The sequence below is a fragment of the Diadema antillarum genome, unplaced genomic scaffold (assembly GCF_040938485.1).
Source record: "Diadema antillarum isolate AM-2024a unplaced genomic scaffold, OU_Dant_1.0 seq00000007_RagTag, whole genome shotgun sequence".
NCBI lineage: Eukaryota > Metazoa > Echinodermata > Echinoidea > Diadematoida > Diadematidae > Diadema > Diadema antillarum.
The window spans coordinates 812790-827460 of NW_027271129.1; the positions used below are offsets into that span (position 1 = coordinate 812790).

Here is a 14671-nt window from a genome sequence, read left to right on the forward strand (position 1 = left end):
AATTTGGGATGTGCGATCAATGTAATGTATATTTGTGCAAAACACCTTTGATGTGTGTGTTAATAAATCTGTTGCCATGGCAACAGCATTTTTTTTACCAATCATACAAAAATGTGTGGATTAGCCTAACAGTCAGTCCGCAGCGTGAGCGAAAACGCACATATTTATTCAAGTCATATACACGGCTGAGCGATGCTTGCATACGTAATGAGCAGATACATGGTCATGAATAAATCTGTGTAGAACGAGTATTTCTTGTCAGTTTTCGACACTTTTAATATCGACTGAAAGAGAAAACATTAGCAAATATGCTCATGATCAAAATAAAACGGAAAAGAAGAATATAGAATATCAAAATCTCTGTCGAATTCGGTATTGTATTCAAAAATATTCCTTCACGTTTGACGCTAAAAAACTAACCTGAAATCTTTCATGCCCCTCTAAAATATGGTGAAGACTATGTCCGCTAAAGTATATAGTATCACAATAAGAGCAAGTTTTCTCATCTTCATTTCAATACGGGTCAGGAACTAGCAAAATTCAGAGACATGTCTAGCGTCGAGTTTAAGAAGATTATCCTCGCGTTCCCACCGGAATTCTGGGTCTGTGATTGGTCGAAATCTGTCGCAAGACGCGGCGTGTCGCATCGCGTAGTATCCATTGGCTGCTGACTCAATGCTGTGAGTTCAAAAACTATGTATCAGATAGAAGTGTCATTGATATGAGTAATAGCTGAATAGTGTACAATTGAGTTGGAGGTAATTTGAAAATGAAAGCCTATATTAGTTTCATGAAATCCATGATTTTTTTAAATGTTAGGTTCCAGATTGTGATCGAATTTTCACTCTCTATACAAAACTTGAACTTTACACAGAAACCAATGATGTGTATGTGAGTGTGCACTTACAATGACCCTGAACAATGGACCTGGCTACCACCTGTCCCGAGCTCTGCTGCAAGGCACATGAATGCTTTATCAATTATTCATGTGGATTGCCCTGAGCACTGCTAGTCTGAATTCTTGACACAGGGTGAAATGCATGCACATGAAAGAAGTAAGCACATGTTTCCATGTGCTTGCACACACCACATTTCAGAATGAACAAAGACTAGCTGCGATAGTGGAATTCCTCATGAAGCATTCCAATCCTGGTCATTGTCCACGACCATTGTCTGGGTATCAACAACACACTCCACGCGTGTTCATTCACTACCCCACTTCCAGTAAGAAAACATAATTTGCCTTGTTTTCAACAGCAAAATTCACAACCTTAATAATGGTGCCCCTCTTCGTTTTTTAATTGATCATACTCGCTCAAGTTTCACGATTGTGAAATCGAAGAAATTACGGAGATATATTTTCAATACCAGTCAGGAACTAGCAAAACATCAAACTATGATCTAAAAGCTTCTTGAACACTGGCAAAATAATCGTTTACTTTGATGCTAAAATGGACTACTATATTGAGATCAAAAATAGGGAAATTAGGTATCAAATTAATGAGCATAATCAGCTCTATAACCTACCCAACCATCCTGGGTCAAACAATGCACTGCGAAAGCTATGAAAGCTGTTATTGCGACCTCTGCAAAAACTCTTGCAAAGTATCGCGAAATTTCGTCAGTCTCAAGGGCACAAACTGCGCAAACGTGATTCTGAATAAAATTGTCGTTCGTGCCTCATTATCGCACGCACTGCGGACTGACTGCTAACTCCTTCAGTTTTCAAGTATTTCGCTTAAAAATTAACACATTTGACCACTATGGTACGTAGATGTGCATACTTACTCTTTCGTCATTGTTGATCAATGCATTGCCATGGTAACAGCATAGTTTGAATGAAAATCGTACGAAAATATTGTGGATTCAGTTAACTCCCTCAGTCTTAGAGCATTTGACTTGAAATTTGGCACACATGACCACTATAGTATATAGATGTACAAACTTAATCTTCGTCAGTGGTGAGCAATGCGTTGCCATGGTAACACCTTTTTTTAACCAAAAAACATACAAAAATATTGTGGATTCAGCTAACTTCCTTTAGTCTTCGAGCATTTAGCTAGAAATTTGGCACACATGACCACTGTGGTATATAGATGTGTAAACGTAATCTTTCGTCAGTGTTGATCAATGTGTTGCCATGGTAATGGCATATTTTGAATGAAAATCATACAAAAATATTTGGGATGCAGTTAACTCCCTCACTCTTTGAGCATTTGGCTTGAAATTTGGCACATGCAACCACTATAGCATATAGATGTGCAAACTTAATCTTTTGTCAGTGATGAACAATGCGTTGCCATGGTAACAGCATCTTTTCTCTAAAATGCATACAAAAATATTGTGGATTCAGGTAACTACCTCAGTCTTTGAGCATTTGGCTTGAAATTTGGCACATGTGACCACTATAGTACGTAGATGAGCATACATAGTCTTTCGTCATTGTTGATCAATGTGTTGCCATGGTAACAGTATATTTTGAATGAAAATCATGCAAAAATATTGTGGATTCAGTTAGCTCCCTCAGTCTTTGAGCATTTGGCTTGAAATTTGGCACATGCAACCACTATAGCATATAGATGTTCAAACTTAATCTGTCATTATTGTTGACCAATGCGTTGCCATGGTAACAACATTTTTTCACCAAAAAGCATGTGGATTCAGCCAACTCCCTCAGTCTTTGAGCATTTAGCTTGAAATTTGGCACACCTGACCACTATGGTATGTAGATGTGCAAACTTAACCTTTTGTCATTGTTTATCATTGTGTTGCCATGGTAACAGCATAGTTTGAATGAAAATCATATAAAAATATTGTGGATTCAGGTAACTCCCTCAGTCTTTGAGCATTTGGCTTGAAATTTGGCACATGCAACCATTATAGTACAGAGGTATGCAAACATCATATTTCATCATTGTTGAACAATGTGTTGCCATGGTAACAGTGCATTTTGGATGAAAAGCATACAAACATTTCAATTAGATCCTAACTCTTTCTCTTTAGAGCATTTTGGCTTCAAATTTGGCACATGTTACCTCTACATTACCTAGATGTGCAAAAAATCTTTTGTCACTGTGGAAAATGTGTTGCCATGGTAACAGTACAATGTATATTTTGAATGAAAATGATACACTAATATTGTGAATTCAACTAAGCCCCTCATCCTTTTAGCACTTTGCTTGAAATTTGGCACATGTGACGGCTATGATATATAGTTGTGCAAACTTCATTTTTTTCTTAATGTCCAACATTGTGTTGCCATGGTTACACAAGTTTTGATAAAAACCATAGAAATCGTCAGCTTATTTATCTTGCTCACTCAGTTTTTGAGCACTTGCCTTGAGATATGAGACATTTGACTAACAGTGAGCAATACATTTATTCACTGTTGAATAGTGCATTGCCATGGTATTTTTTTTCATTGAAAAGTAAAAAAAAAAATCCTGGTTGAGCTAATTCCCTCAGTTGTGGGTGGGGGTATATTAATCACAATGAGTGATAGTTCTAGTTTCAGTTGTGTTGTATCGTTTATTAACTACTAATAAAAAGAACAAATTGTCTTCTTCGCAAGGATCTCGTCATACCGAGTTTCACTGTATTTATTTTCGCGTGGCGTTCGGTGCTGCGAACTTCGGTTTACTGCCTTATTTTCGTCGTTCTTCATACCTCTCATTTGGTAGGATTTCTTTGATTGATATTACTTTATTCCTTCTCTTTATATTTTGTAAGTATCTAAAAGTATTCAAACTTTTCACATTTTCGTAACAGTGATTTCACCGCTTCGCTGCCATATTTTCGAAGGAAGTTTGATCGCACCCACTTCGGTGTGCTGTGTGTTATTTTTGTAGTTATTGTGGTGTCAGGGAGGTTGTTGGGATTTCGTAATTTGTTCGCTAGCCTTAGGTGTTTATCTTGAAGTGATAATGGTTGTCGTGTTTCTCAATGTAATAGGAATAGGGCTAAATGATTCTGAGTGATGGTGATTATAATTAGGGCCTACTGATGCTGGTGTAAAAGACAACATGCTGCGAATGCTGAGCATACGTGTATAGAAGTCCTTCGTCTTATTTCATGTCTCCCTCTTTTACTCTATTTCCCCTCCAATGAATGATGAAAATGAAAATTATATACACGTCTACATCACAACAAAAGAACCACGTGCTAGCAACCTTCGTAAAGTTAGATCTAATTGTTGATTGACAGCAAAGAATAAGGGGAAATCGACAACAAATAGAAGCAAAAAGATTGTATGCAGTTTCTTCGGATCGAAGGCGCTTGACAATCTTCCCCCCTTGCGGAAATTTCCACAAAACCAGGTGCCAGACGCAGGTGCCAGACGAAAGAATGCGCACACTATATAGAATTCTGTTGATAAATAGAATGTAAATACCCTGGAAATATCGATCGAAGAACTAGCACGAGAGTAGAATTAAAGGAATCATTACAAGGATCATGATTCTATTAATTTAGTCTTTCTTTTGGCCCATAGTAGAAACATCAAACAGTCGATCATAGTCCGGGATAATAGTGTATGCTTGATTATTTTAGATGTTCCTGAACTATAGAAAGGGATTGATTAATCACTCTTTTTATGGAATCATCCGACATTTGTTTTAGCATTGTAAAGAGCCGAAAGTCACCGTTATTCATTTCAGTAGAAGCAATCATCCAACATTTACCAAGTATTTTAGCACCTTACGGAGCCGAATGTTATACCCGCATTAATCATTTTCGAATGTAAAAGCAAACAACCGACATTCATTTTAGCATCTTACAGAGCAGAATGCTATCCTTATTCAGTTCCGAATGTGAAAGCAAACATCCATTATTTATTTTAGCGTCTGAGCTGATTGATACCATTAATCATTTCCAAACGTAAAAGCAACAATCTGTTATTCATTTCAGCATACGGAGCAGAATATCACCATTATTCATTTTCAAATTTAAAAGCAGACATCCGACATTATTTTATTTTATTATCATATGGAGCCAAATGTTACTGCTGCCCGCTTCCGAAAGTGAAATGAATCATCTGACAATTATTTTAGCATCGTACAGAGCCAAATGTTACTGCTATTCACTTCCAAACGTTAAAGCAGTCATCTGACATCTATTTTGGCATCTTCCGGAGCCGAATCTTATTGCTATTTACTTTCGAAAGTGAAGCAAACATCCGACATTTATTTAATCATTGTACGGAGTTAGATATTATTGTTATTCATTTCCGAACATCAAAGGGATCATTCTACATTTATTTTAGCCTCTTCCGGAGCTGAATGTTATTGCTATTTATACTTTCGAACATAAAAGCAAACATCCGGCATTTATTTCATCATCGTACGGAGTTGAATATTATTGTTATTCATTTCTGAATGTCAAAGAGGTCATCCGACATTTATTTTAGCATCTTACAGAGCCGATTGTTACCGCTGTTCATTTCCAAAAGTAAAGGCAAACATCCGAAAAAAAAGGAGGTTAGAACGTACGAAATAACAAAAAAATACGAATTTTAGAGCTGCTGTGTACAGTACTAATTTGTGCTTCCAAACATTGGCAGCTTTGCATACTGGATCACTCGCACATGGCTCGATCTGCGGTCTGCTGCTCCGCCGTGGAATCGGTAATATACTCAGTAATAGACAGCGTGCGATGCGGGTACGTCGCACACGATCGATGATCTTGCCGTTAAAAGCAAGCACCGAGCAAGTTACTGTCGAGAATGCGTTCAAAGGAAACAGCAAAAAATATATATATATGTTTGGTTTTTTTTAATGGGAAATTTACGCTTGGCACAAAATTGGTTGCCACAATTTACGTGTGTCGCGCCCGCCATGCGTAAAACGCCTGGCGAGGACGCAGGCGCCGTGAATTCTTCCTGTTGTTCGAAGTATAAGTATCATATTACAACCACAGGTCACTGTGAGATACAGTTGAACCTCTCGTATCCGGACAAGTCGGGACCGGGGCTCATCCGGATAAGGGATTTGGCCGGATACGGGAGACTCAATGCTGTATACATGTACATATACATACACCATATATGCCAAGTTAAAAAAAAAATATGAGTGAGATTTTCATGACTCGGCATCTCGGCGTGCGAATGTGCGCGCGAGTGAGGGTGTGGGAGGGGTTTTCCCTCTGTGGCCTCCCACTGTAGGGAGCTTTTTCAATTTTTAGCTCTTAATGGTGCAATCAGATGCATACTTCAGTGACTATTTTTTACTTATTTTGAAAGACAAAAGGGAAATATACCTTCATTTGCAACTATCACTTTAATCTTTTGAGCTATGCTCATTATTATAGTCCCAAGTTGCAGACTTCACCCGATGCGTGAGAAAAATGGGTGCCATGCGTGAGATCGTGAGATGGCCCCTAAATACTTGAGTCTCACGCAGAATGCGTGAGACTCGGTAGCTCTGATACACATGTACTGATGTAGCCCATTGTAGTATCACATGTAGTAATGTGTATACTGCAACCTTCTCATTTTTACACTCAGTAACAGACCCCAAAATAGAGGTCCGTGTTTGCAAGAATGAAATCATTTTCTTTTATAAATTCTTGGGATGATTTACCTAAATAGTTATTAAGAAATGTATCAAGTAGATCTTGAAAATAAACAGTATGAGTCGACGAAACTACGCTTCAAAATTCGATCATCACGGCTCGGCAAAGTCGACTGTAGGTCGCCATTGTTAGATGGTCTCCCTCTCTCTCTTTGGGTGTGTACTGTGTGTGAACAATTTTTGAGTGTTCAATATCATTCGTTGCTCAGCCAATGACTCGAAACAATGCATGTCTATCTAGTCATATCGACGGCTGTGTATGGACCTATATGTGGCAATGCGATATGAGAGGGCTCGAGCGCATAATCTGTCCATGTTCTTGCGATGATTTGGGGAGTTTGGGGATGTTAAAATGTCTGAAGGTAAGCCATTTGGAAGGAAATTTGATGTAATGAATGTTAATCGTGTTGGAAGTAATATGTAATTCATGTTCGTTTGTGTATGAGTTCTAAAGGAGTTGGGAATCCCCCTTTCCTCCCATAATTATTTTAAAAAATCACAGCGAGATTGCGTCCGTATAATAGAGAGATCCGGATAAAGGGAGGCCGGATAAGAGAGGTTCAACTGTAGCTACATTCAGATCAATTGCGGTGTTCGCTGCTGTGCTACCATGTGTTTTGTACATCGTGCTGCAGCTGTACCTAGTACACAGAATACGTTACGGTGAGCGTTTGGTGCATTATTTGAATTTTAACGGCTAACAACCTTCAAATATCACAGAAATGTTATAGATTTACAATAGTCTTGTCATTTTGGTGGAATATATCATGTTCTGTGCTATTTGGGAAGGAATGCAAAAGGGAAGGGCCATCTTTAATGGAAATATATATTGTCCCGATCAGGCCACCAGATTTCATTGTCGGGCCACCAAAAGAAAAAGTTTGTGTTGAGCCTTGTATAAATTATGTGGATTACCAGATTTTGCTGATTGTAGATAGTTGTTTAGGTACTCTTAACTGTTCTGTGTGTGTGTGTGTGCCTGTTACTGAAGAATATTTCTCCAGTTACTTGTAATATAAGCATTTTCCTGTCTCATTTGTTCTCTTTTTGTTGGTAGCAATCACACATAGTATCACATGGTAAATACATTTATGTCTTCATTCTCTTGACAAAGGTATTGCCACTGTCATTAGTCTTTGTTGGTATGATCACCTTCAACAACCTGTGTCTGAAGAATGTGGGAGTCGCATTCTACAATGTTGGCCGGTCATTAACAACTGTCTTCAATGTGGTAAGTGTACTGGATTTGTTTTCGTTCTCTTTAAAGGGATGGCTAGCAACTGATCAGTGGGAATGCTGGGGGATGATTGTTCCAATTCTTGTGGGATTCATTTAAGAGTACATTATATATCTATTGTTGTGTGAAAATTGTTTGCTTCAGAATGGTCTCATATTCAAGTAATGTGCAGTTTCATGTTTCCAGGTTAGCATGCCTGTACAGTGACGGGGCATTAAACTGCACATTACTTGAATATGAGACCATTCTGAAGCAAACAATTTTCACACAACAGTAGATGTATAATGTACTCTTAAATGAATCCCACAAGAATTGTAGAACAATCATCCCCCAGCATTCCCACTGGTTCCCACTGATCAGTTACTAGCCATACCCTTTAAGGTTAGTGCCATTTGAAATGCTGTCAGTTAAATGTAATCTATAATGATCACAAGTCAGCTTCATGTGTCCATTCAGAATTCTTTCATGTTTGATTTATTCCTCTGCACTGAGAGGATGCCTGCAGCAGTATGTTGTCCTTCTGTCTATATGCCTCAGACCTTATTAACAGAATTTAGGGGCAATTCCACGCCAAAGTGGACATGACATCTAAAATTTCAAATTCATATTTCCCCACGCAATTTTGGTATCAAATGAAAGCTTAAAGTTTGAATTTTATGGATTTGAGTAAAATGTTTAGTTTTATAACATCTTCGGGGTCAATTTTTCAATTGTTTAACTAACCTTATTAATTTTCAAAAATGCATAAATTATAATACAAATGTAGCATGGCCTGTATTCAATATTTGAGAAATAAATGTTATGAATTGTTATATTTAGAACTTAGTAAATATGAAAGAAACAGTTCATTTAATATTTTTACGGTTTCCATGATTTGTTACGCTTCAGTGACTTCCTAAAGGCAACCTTGTATTTTGTCCTTCTGTTACCACAAAAAAAGAGGTCTTTTTAATATTTTATCAAAAAGAGTGATATAAAAACCATAAAATTTTCAGTGCAAAGCAAGTTTAGATAGGCCTATAACTTGGCTCCCATCCATCCACGAAACCCCTCCTCTTTGAATAATTATAAATAAATGAAAAATGTCCTTCTGTTACCGAAGCTGGTAACGGAAGGACTTAGAGTCTGTTTTTAGCTATTTGATGTCCCTAAGATGAGAACACAAATGTGTCAAAACCTACTCTAAGTACCCTTGACTAAATTCAAATAACAAACTAGACTTGGAATTTGTCAACACTGACAAATTAGGTGATCCGATTTTTTTTTATCGATGATTCGAGTCCTGATCGCAATAGGCATGACCATACAGGTTTCATCTGTGTTTAGAGACATTGGCCGTGTGATGTTTGGATTCTCATTTAGAAAAGGGAGTCAGACCTGCCATCTATGGTACACAATTCCGTATACACTAACGAAGATACAGAATGAAGTATATTTGACCTTTGACCCCGCTTTCCACAGACATAGAGACATAGAGAAAAAATACATATGACTTTTGACCCCATTTTGCATAGACAAGATGGCATCTGAGCAAAAAGTGGTTATTTTGTGAAATGATCCTTGTAATATGGTCTTTACGTGTGCAAAATATGGGAAAGATAGGACGTGTATTCACCTAGATACATGATGATACATTTATGACCTTTGACCCTAATTTACATACCCAAGATGGCGTCTGATCAAGTAGTTGTTATTTTATGAAATAATGTACGTGACATGAACTAAATATTTGCAAAATATGGTGGTGATAGGGTATGTTTTACTTGAGTTATTGCAAAGAAAGTTGCAGAAAGAAAGAAATATCTCAATATATCGAAGATAAGCTTTAATTTCAACCAAGTTTTTTGACGTGATCCCGACATCGCATGAAAAAACGGAGGGCTCATATATGATAGTCCAAAGGCTCAGCTACAACATATTAAAATCTGGGAGAAATTCACCGAAGCATAAGTGAGCTAGTGCTGGATAAAGATAGTCATGTCATTTCTCATTTCCAGAAAAACTGCACTCCCATAGAGATAACACGTAAACTGGTGAAATTTGACAAGGTTACATTTAATCCATTTTTACGAGGTGATGCCGTCATCTAATCAAAATGTTGGTACACACGACTGAAAGAGCATTTCATAAGCTACAACATACTGAAATTTGGGTGAAAATCGGCAAAGGATAAGTGAGATACGCTTGAGTGACCTTGAAATTTGATGACGTCATTTTGAAAATTTACTTTTTTTATCTTATTAAGAAATTTGATATCTTTTAATCACTTTTCCAGCATTGCCAACCCATGAAATGACATGTACAACTCATCAGCTTTCAGAATATGTAAAGAAAATAGGGGGTCACCGTCCATCCTGACGAGTAAAATCGGATTAAAAATTGGCGGTTTTTTGGCATAGTTGCACTGTATATCGCCATTGACGCGCGCGCGCGGAATTTCAACTTTGACGGGCCCGTATGACGTCATATTGAGTCGGATTGACTTGAAACTTCGTAGAAATATTCCTTTAAATTTCAGACATCCGATCTGTGTGAAAAAACGGGAAATTTCTATGGCATATGAGCTGTGCATGCGTATATGCGTGCGCGCGTACGCGTCCGTCCAATTTTTTCAATGTTTCAAAAAATGCTCCAAATGGTCTGAAACGTGTGCAAAAAAATTTGAGCTCCATTGAAGTATTTAAATATTTTAACGCGCGCGTACGTGCGTGTCCTAAGGGTAGATCTGAATTTGGAGAACATGGGTAGAATGTGCTTGACTTGAAATATATGTGAAGTAAATTTCATTGAAAAATTCAATTCCATTAATGAGATATGAATGAGAATGTGTTTTCATATAATGACGTCATAGTGACGTCACGGTCGACTAATCACTATGATTTTATTAGATCTGTCGTCTTTGGGACATGATACATGTATGGTATAATGTTGACATTGATAGGAAGAGGACTTTCTGAGCTAACCTCTACACAACATTTGAGGAGAAAGAACTTTTTGTGACAACGGGAAGTTTAACACTAGACTTGGAATTTGTCAACACTGACAAATTAGGTGATCCGATCTGTTCCGAAATGTTCCGAAATCAATGATTTGAGTCCTGATCCAAATAGGCATGACCATACGGGTTTCATCTGTGTTGACGGGACATTGGCCGTGTGATGTTTGAATTCTCATAGAAAAGGGAGTCAGACCTGCCATCTTTGGTACCGAATTCCGTATACACTAACGAAGAGGCCCTAATGGGGCCTAAATTGTACATTTTCATCTTCACTTTGATATCCCCATGTCTGATTTTCACCAAACTTGGTAGGTAGCATCCCAAGGGGGATAGGATCTCAATTTGTTCAAATGGGCACCATGGCCCACCTGGAGGGCCCCCAGGGGGACCCAAACCCCTAAAATTAAGGAATCTTTAAAAATCTTCTAGAACCAGAAGTGATAGGGCTTAGATAACACTATGAGTTAGTACATTGATGACTGTAGTTTCAAGTTTATTCATGGGATTGGCGGAATCAGGGGTACCCCCCCCCCCCCTTGGGACCCAGGAGAGGGGATGGAGAGAAGTCCTACACTACAGTTGTAATAGGGCCTGAATTGTACATGTTCATCTACTTCTTGAAAACCTCATGATGAATTTTGACCAAACTTAGCAGGTAGCATCCCTAGGGGGATAGAATCTCAATTCCTTCAAATGGGCACCATGTCCCTCTTGGGGGCCCCTAGGGGGCCCACCTCCCATCCCCCCCCCCCCCCACATTAAGGAATATTTAAAATCTTCTACTCTAGAACCAGAAATGATAAAGCATAGTTAATACCATGAGTTTGTACATTGATGACTTTAGTTCCAAGTTTGTTCATTGTAGATCCAGGGCTGTTTCCCCCCCCCCCCCCCCCCCCGCCCTGGAGTTGGGGGGGGGGGGGTCCATATGCAGACCTAAGTTTCCAATGTTCTCAGGTAAGAGTGTGCAAGAATGCATGGAAAGGGAAATTGCGATACTCAGGTGAGCGCGTGACCTGCGGGTCTCTTGTTCTGCTTTGCAGCCTCGCGGGCAACGTTTAGTGATCACCACCGCTGCATTCATCCCTCATTTAGTCATAAAAATGCACCAGTGTAAAGCTTTCTTCACGACAAAACACATACTACTGTGCAACAATTTCATATACACTGGCATGGTCAAATGCATGAAACACACAGTGTGTGCATACGTACACACATACATGTACATGTAAGGATACAACGATGATACATGTACATGTAAGCAATGCACACGAAGTTGGATTACCTGTCTAAAGCGGCCACCTGTCTATAACGGCCACTTTTTCCGTCTCCCTTGGGTGGCCGCTATAGACAGGTTTGACTGTATTTTGGTGTATTACGGCGATCCAAGTTTGCGACTTTTTGTGGGTTTTTAGCTGGACAGTCACATTTCTCCTTGCAAAACTGTTCATCATTGTCATCACAATCATGTAGCTGTCTCAGCTTGCCCCTGTACGTGTAACTGCAGCCGGCTCTCCAGCCACAACAATGGCATCAGCAGCGGAGTCTTGGTTGTTTCATGGTCTAAAATCACCTAAGTATCCATCATCACTGTTTGAATTTGAGGATCATGACTCAGTATCGTCTCCTCTTTCCTCCTCTTCACTGGTTTCCACTTCTGAACTCAGATTAAGAATATTGTCTTCCATTTTCCATCAAGCAATAGTTTGGGATCAAGCTACACAGCTCGAACTGTGTAGGGAGCAAGGTGCCTGTGGTTGGTTGGCAGAGAGCATAATTAGGCTACTTATGACATCGTCGAAAACAGGCCAATATTTTGATGAAAGTAGGTGACCATTCAGTGACCCACATTTTTGCCTATCTTAGTCATGATTTCTCACTCAGGCTCCCCATTAGTAAGTAGCTGAACGTGGGAATATCTGCATCAGGTCTGAAATTTCTTGTCTAAATCTTTTAAATCTGTCACATCTGAAATAGAAAGATGGTGACATCTGAAAGTTTATGAACAGTTTTGACTCTGATGTTCAACCCTTTTCTACCATTTTGTTGATGTACTATTGCCTGTTGTTATCATACTCTTCCCTTTTAGAGCCTGTCGTACTTCATGTTAAAGCAGACAACCTCATTCCGTGCCATTCTGTGCTGTGTCATCATCATAGCAGGATTCCTTGTGGGTGTTAATGAGGAAGGATCCCTAGGTAAGCCAAGCCGAAAGTACAACTTGTATCTACTTCATATCGCTTTACTTGACTATCATCTAACATTTGCCATTCTTATGCCAATCAGAACCAACCCTAGTGACCAGGCAACTGCCCAGGGAGCCCTGTTCCTGCACTGTGTATAAGACCATGCATGTACATATGCTTCGTCTTTTTTTTTTTCTGCAAGGGCTATGCATTTTGTATCTCCAACAACAACATAATATAAATATCCTTATTTGACCCAATTACACTGTTGCTTTTGAAATTATTATTATACCCCCACCCACACATAGTGTGTATGGAGGAAAATAAGAATTACTCTGAGGTCAGGTGGCCAGGTGGTCGGTTGGTCGGTTGGTCGGTTGCAAAACTTGTGGCTCAAACTGCTTTCTCATTTTTTTAGCAGAGTGATTTTTTTTCCAGTCAATAAAAAACATACACAAAAAGACTAAGGAATGAACTAACTCCCTCAGGTCTAGGTGGAGGTATTAATCACATTCAGTAATAGGTCTAATTAAGCCTATTCATACCCTTGAAATTCCTGTTGTCTGTATTCTTTCTCGAATTTGCTGACTAGGAATTACACTGCACTCCCTTTATAGCGAACACGGTTATAACGAAGTAAAAATTCGGGCTGTAACATTATCCACTTTATGTGTTTTTATTGTTAATTTGTTCAGCTATATCAAAATTTCGATATAACGAGAGAAAACTGCCGGTCCCGAGGACTTCGTTGTAACGGGAGTCCACTATATAAAGGCTCCATGATTGGTAGTCCTGCCACCTAAACAAGATAGCAAATCAAGCAAGTCTCACCCATTCATTCCGTTCTGGAGTGGGAGATAAGTACTAGCGCTAAAGGGGATGGAAAGAAAAGTCTGAATGAGTCCGAAATATCCAAATGTCTTCCCAACAAAATGGCAAAAACATGCCCCAAAAGAGTGCGAAGAGCAGTAAAGCTCCTGCCGACACTTCAAAATCCATAATGACCAAGTCCAAAGAGAATACCACAGTGCATGAAGCAGAGGGCAAAACTCCCACCTACACAGTCGTAGCCAGAGACGAGACCACAGGCCCTGACCTGATTCAATTCTTTTTATGCCTCCGCCACAAAGTGGTGCCGGAGGCATTATGTTTTCTTGTTATGCCTCCGCCACAAAGTGGTGCCGGAGGCATTATGTTTTCTTGTTGTCCGTCCTTCCGTCCGTCCGTAATGAATTTTGTGGACAAGGTAACTATCAAAACCTGTTGAGGTATCCTAATGAAACTTGGCTTGTATGTGTATTAGGGGGTGAAGTTGTGCCTATCAACTTTTGGGTGCACGTGCTCAAGGTCAAAGGTCAAGGTCAAATACATTAAATTTCACTATTTCCACCATATCTATGCAATGCCTGAAGATATTTTCTTGAAACTTAGTGTATACATGTATTACCCAATTTAGATTCTCTGGTGAAAGTTTGGGTCATGAGGTCAAAGGTCAAAGGTCAAAAGGTCGAGTAAAAGTATTAAAACTTCTTTTTTTCTCTGTAAATTGGAAAATTGTTCAAGGTATCTTCATGGAACATAGTATATACATGTACTGACTGGCAGTGATTATCTAGAGAATGTAGGGTTCATGGGGTCAAAGGTCAAGTGCAACACTTCAAAATTTTACCATTTCCCTCATGTT

At 39.0% G+C, this 14671-nt stretch overlaps 1 protein-coding gene across 1 annotated transcript in view; it reads left to right on the top strand.

The window, feature by feature from the left end:
* Positions 1-14671, top strand: part of LOC139724955 (GDP-fucose transporter 1-like) — a 187134-nt gene that overhangs the window by 122173 nt on the left and 50290 nt on the right. Inside the window, exons 4-5 of the mRNA XM_071636073.1 lie at positions 7681-7797; positions 12891-12999. Coding sequence (XP_071492174.1) covers positions 7681-7797; positions 12891-12999 — 226 coding nt within the window. The remainder of the gene's footprint in view (positions 1-7680; positions 7798-12890; positions 13000-14671) is intronic.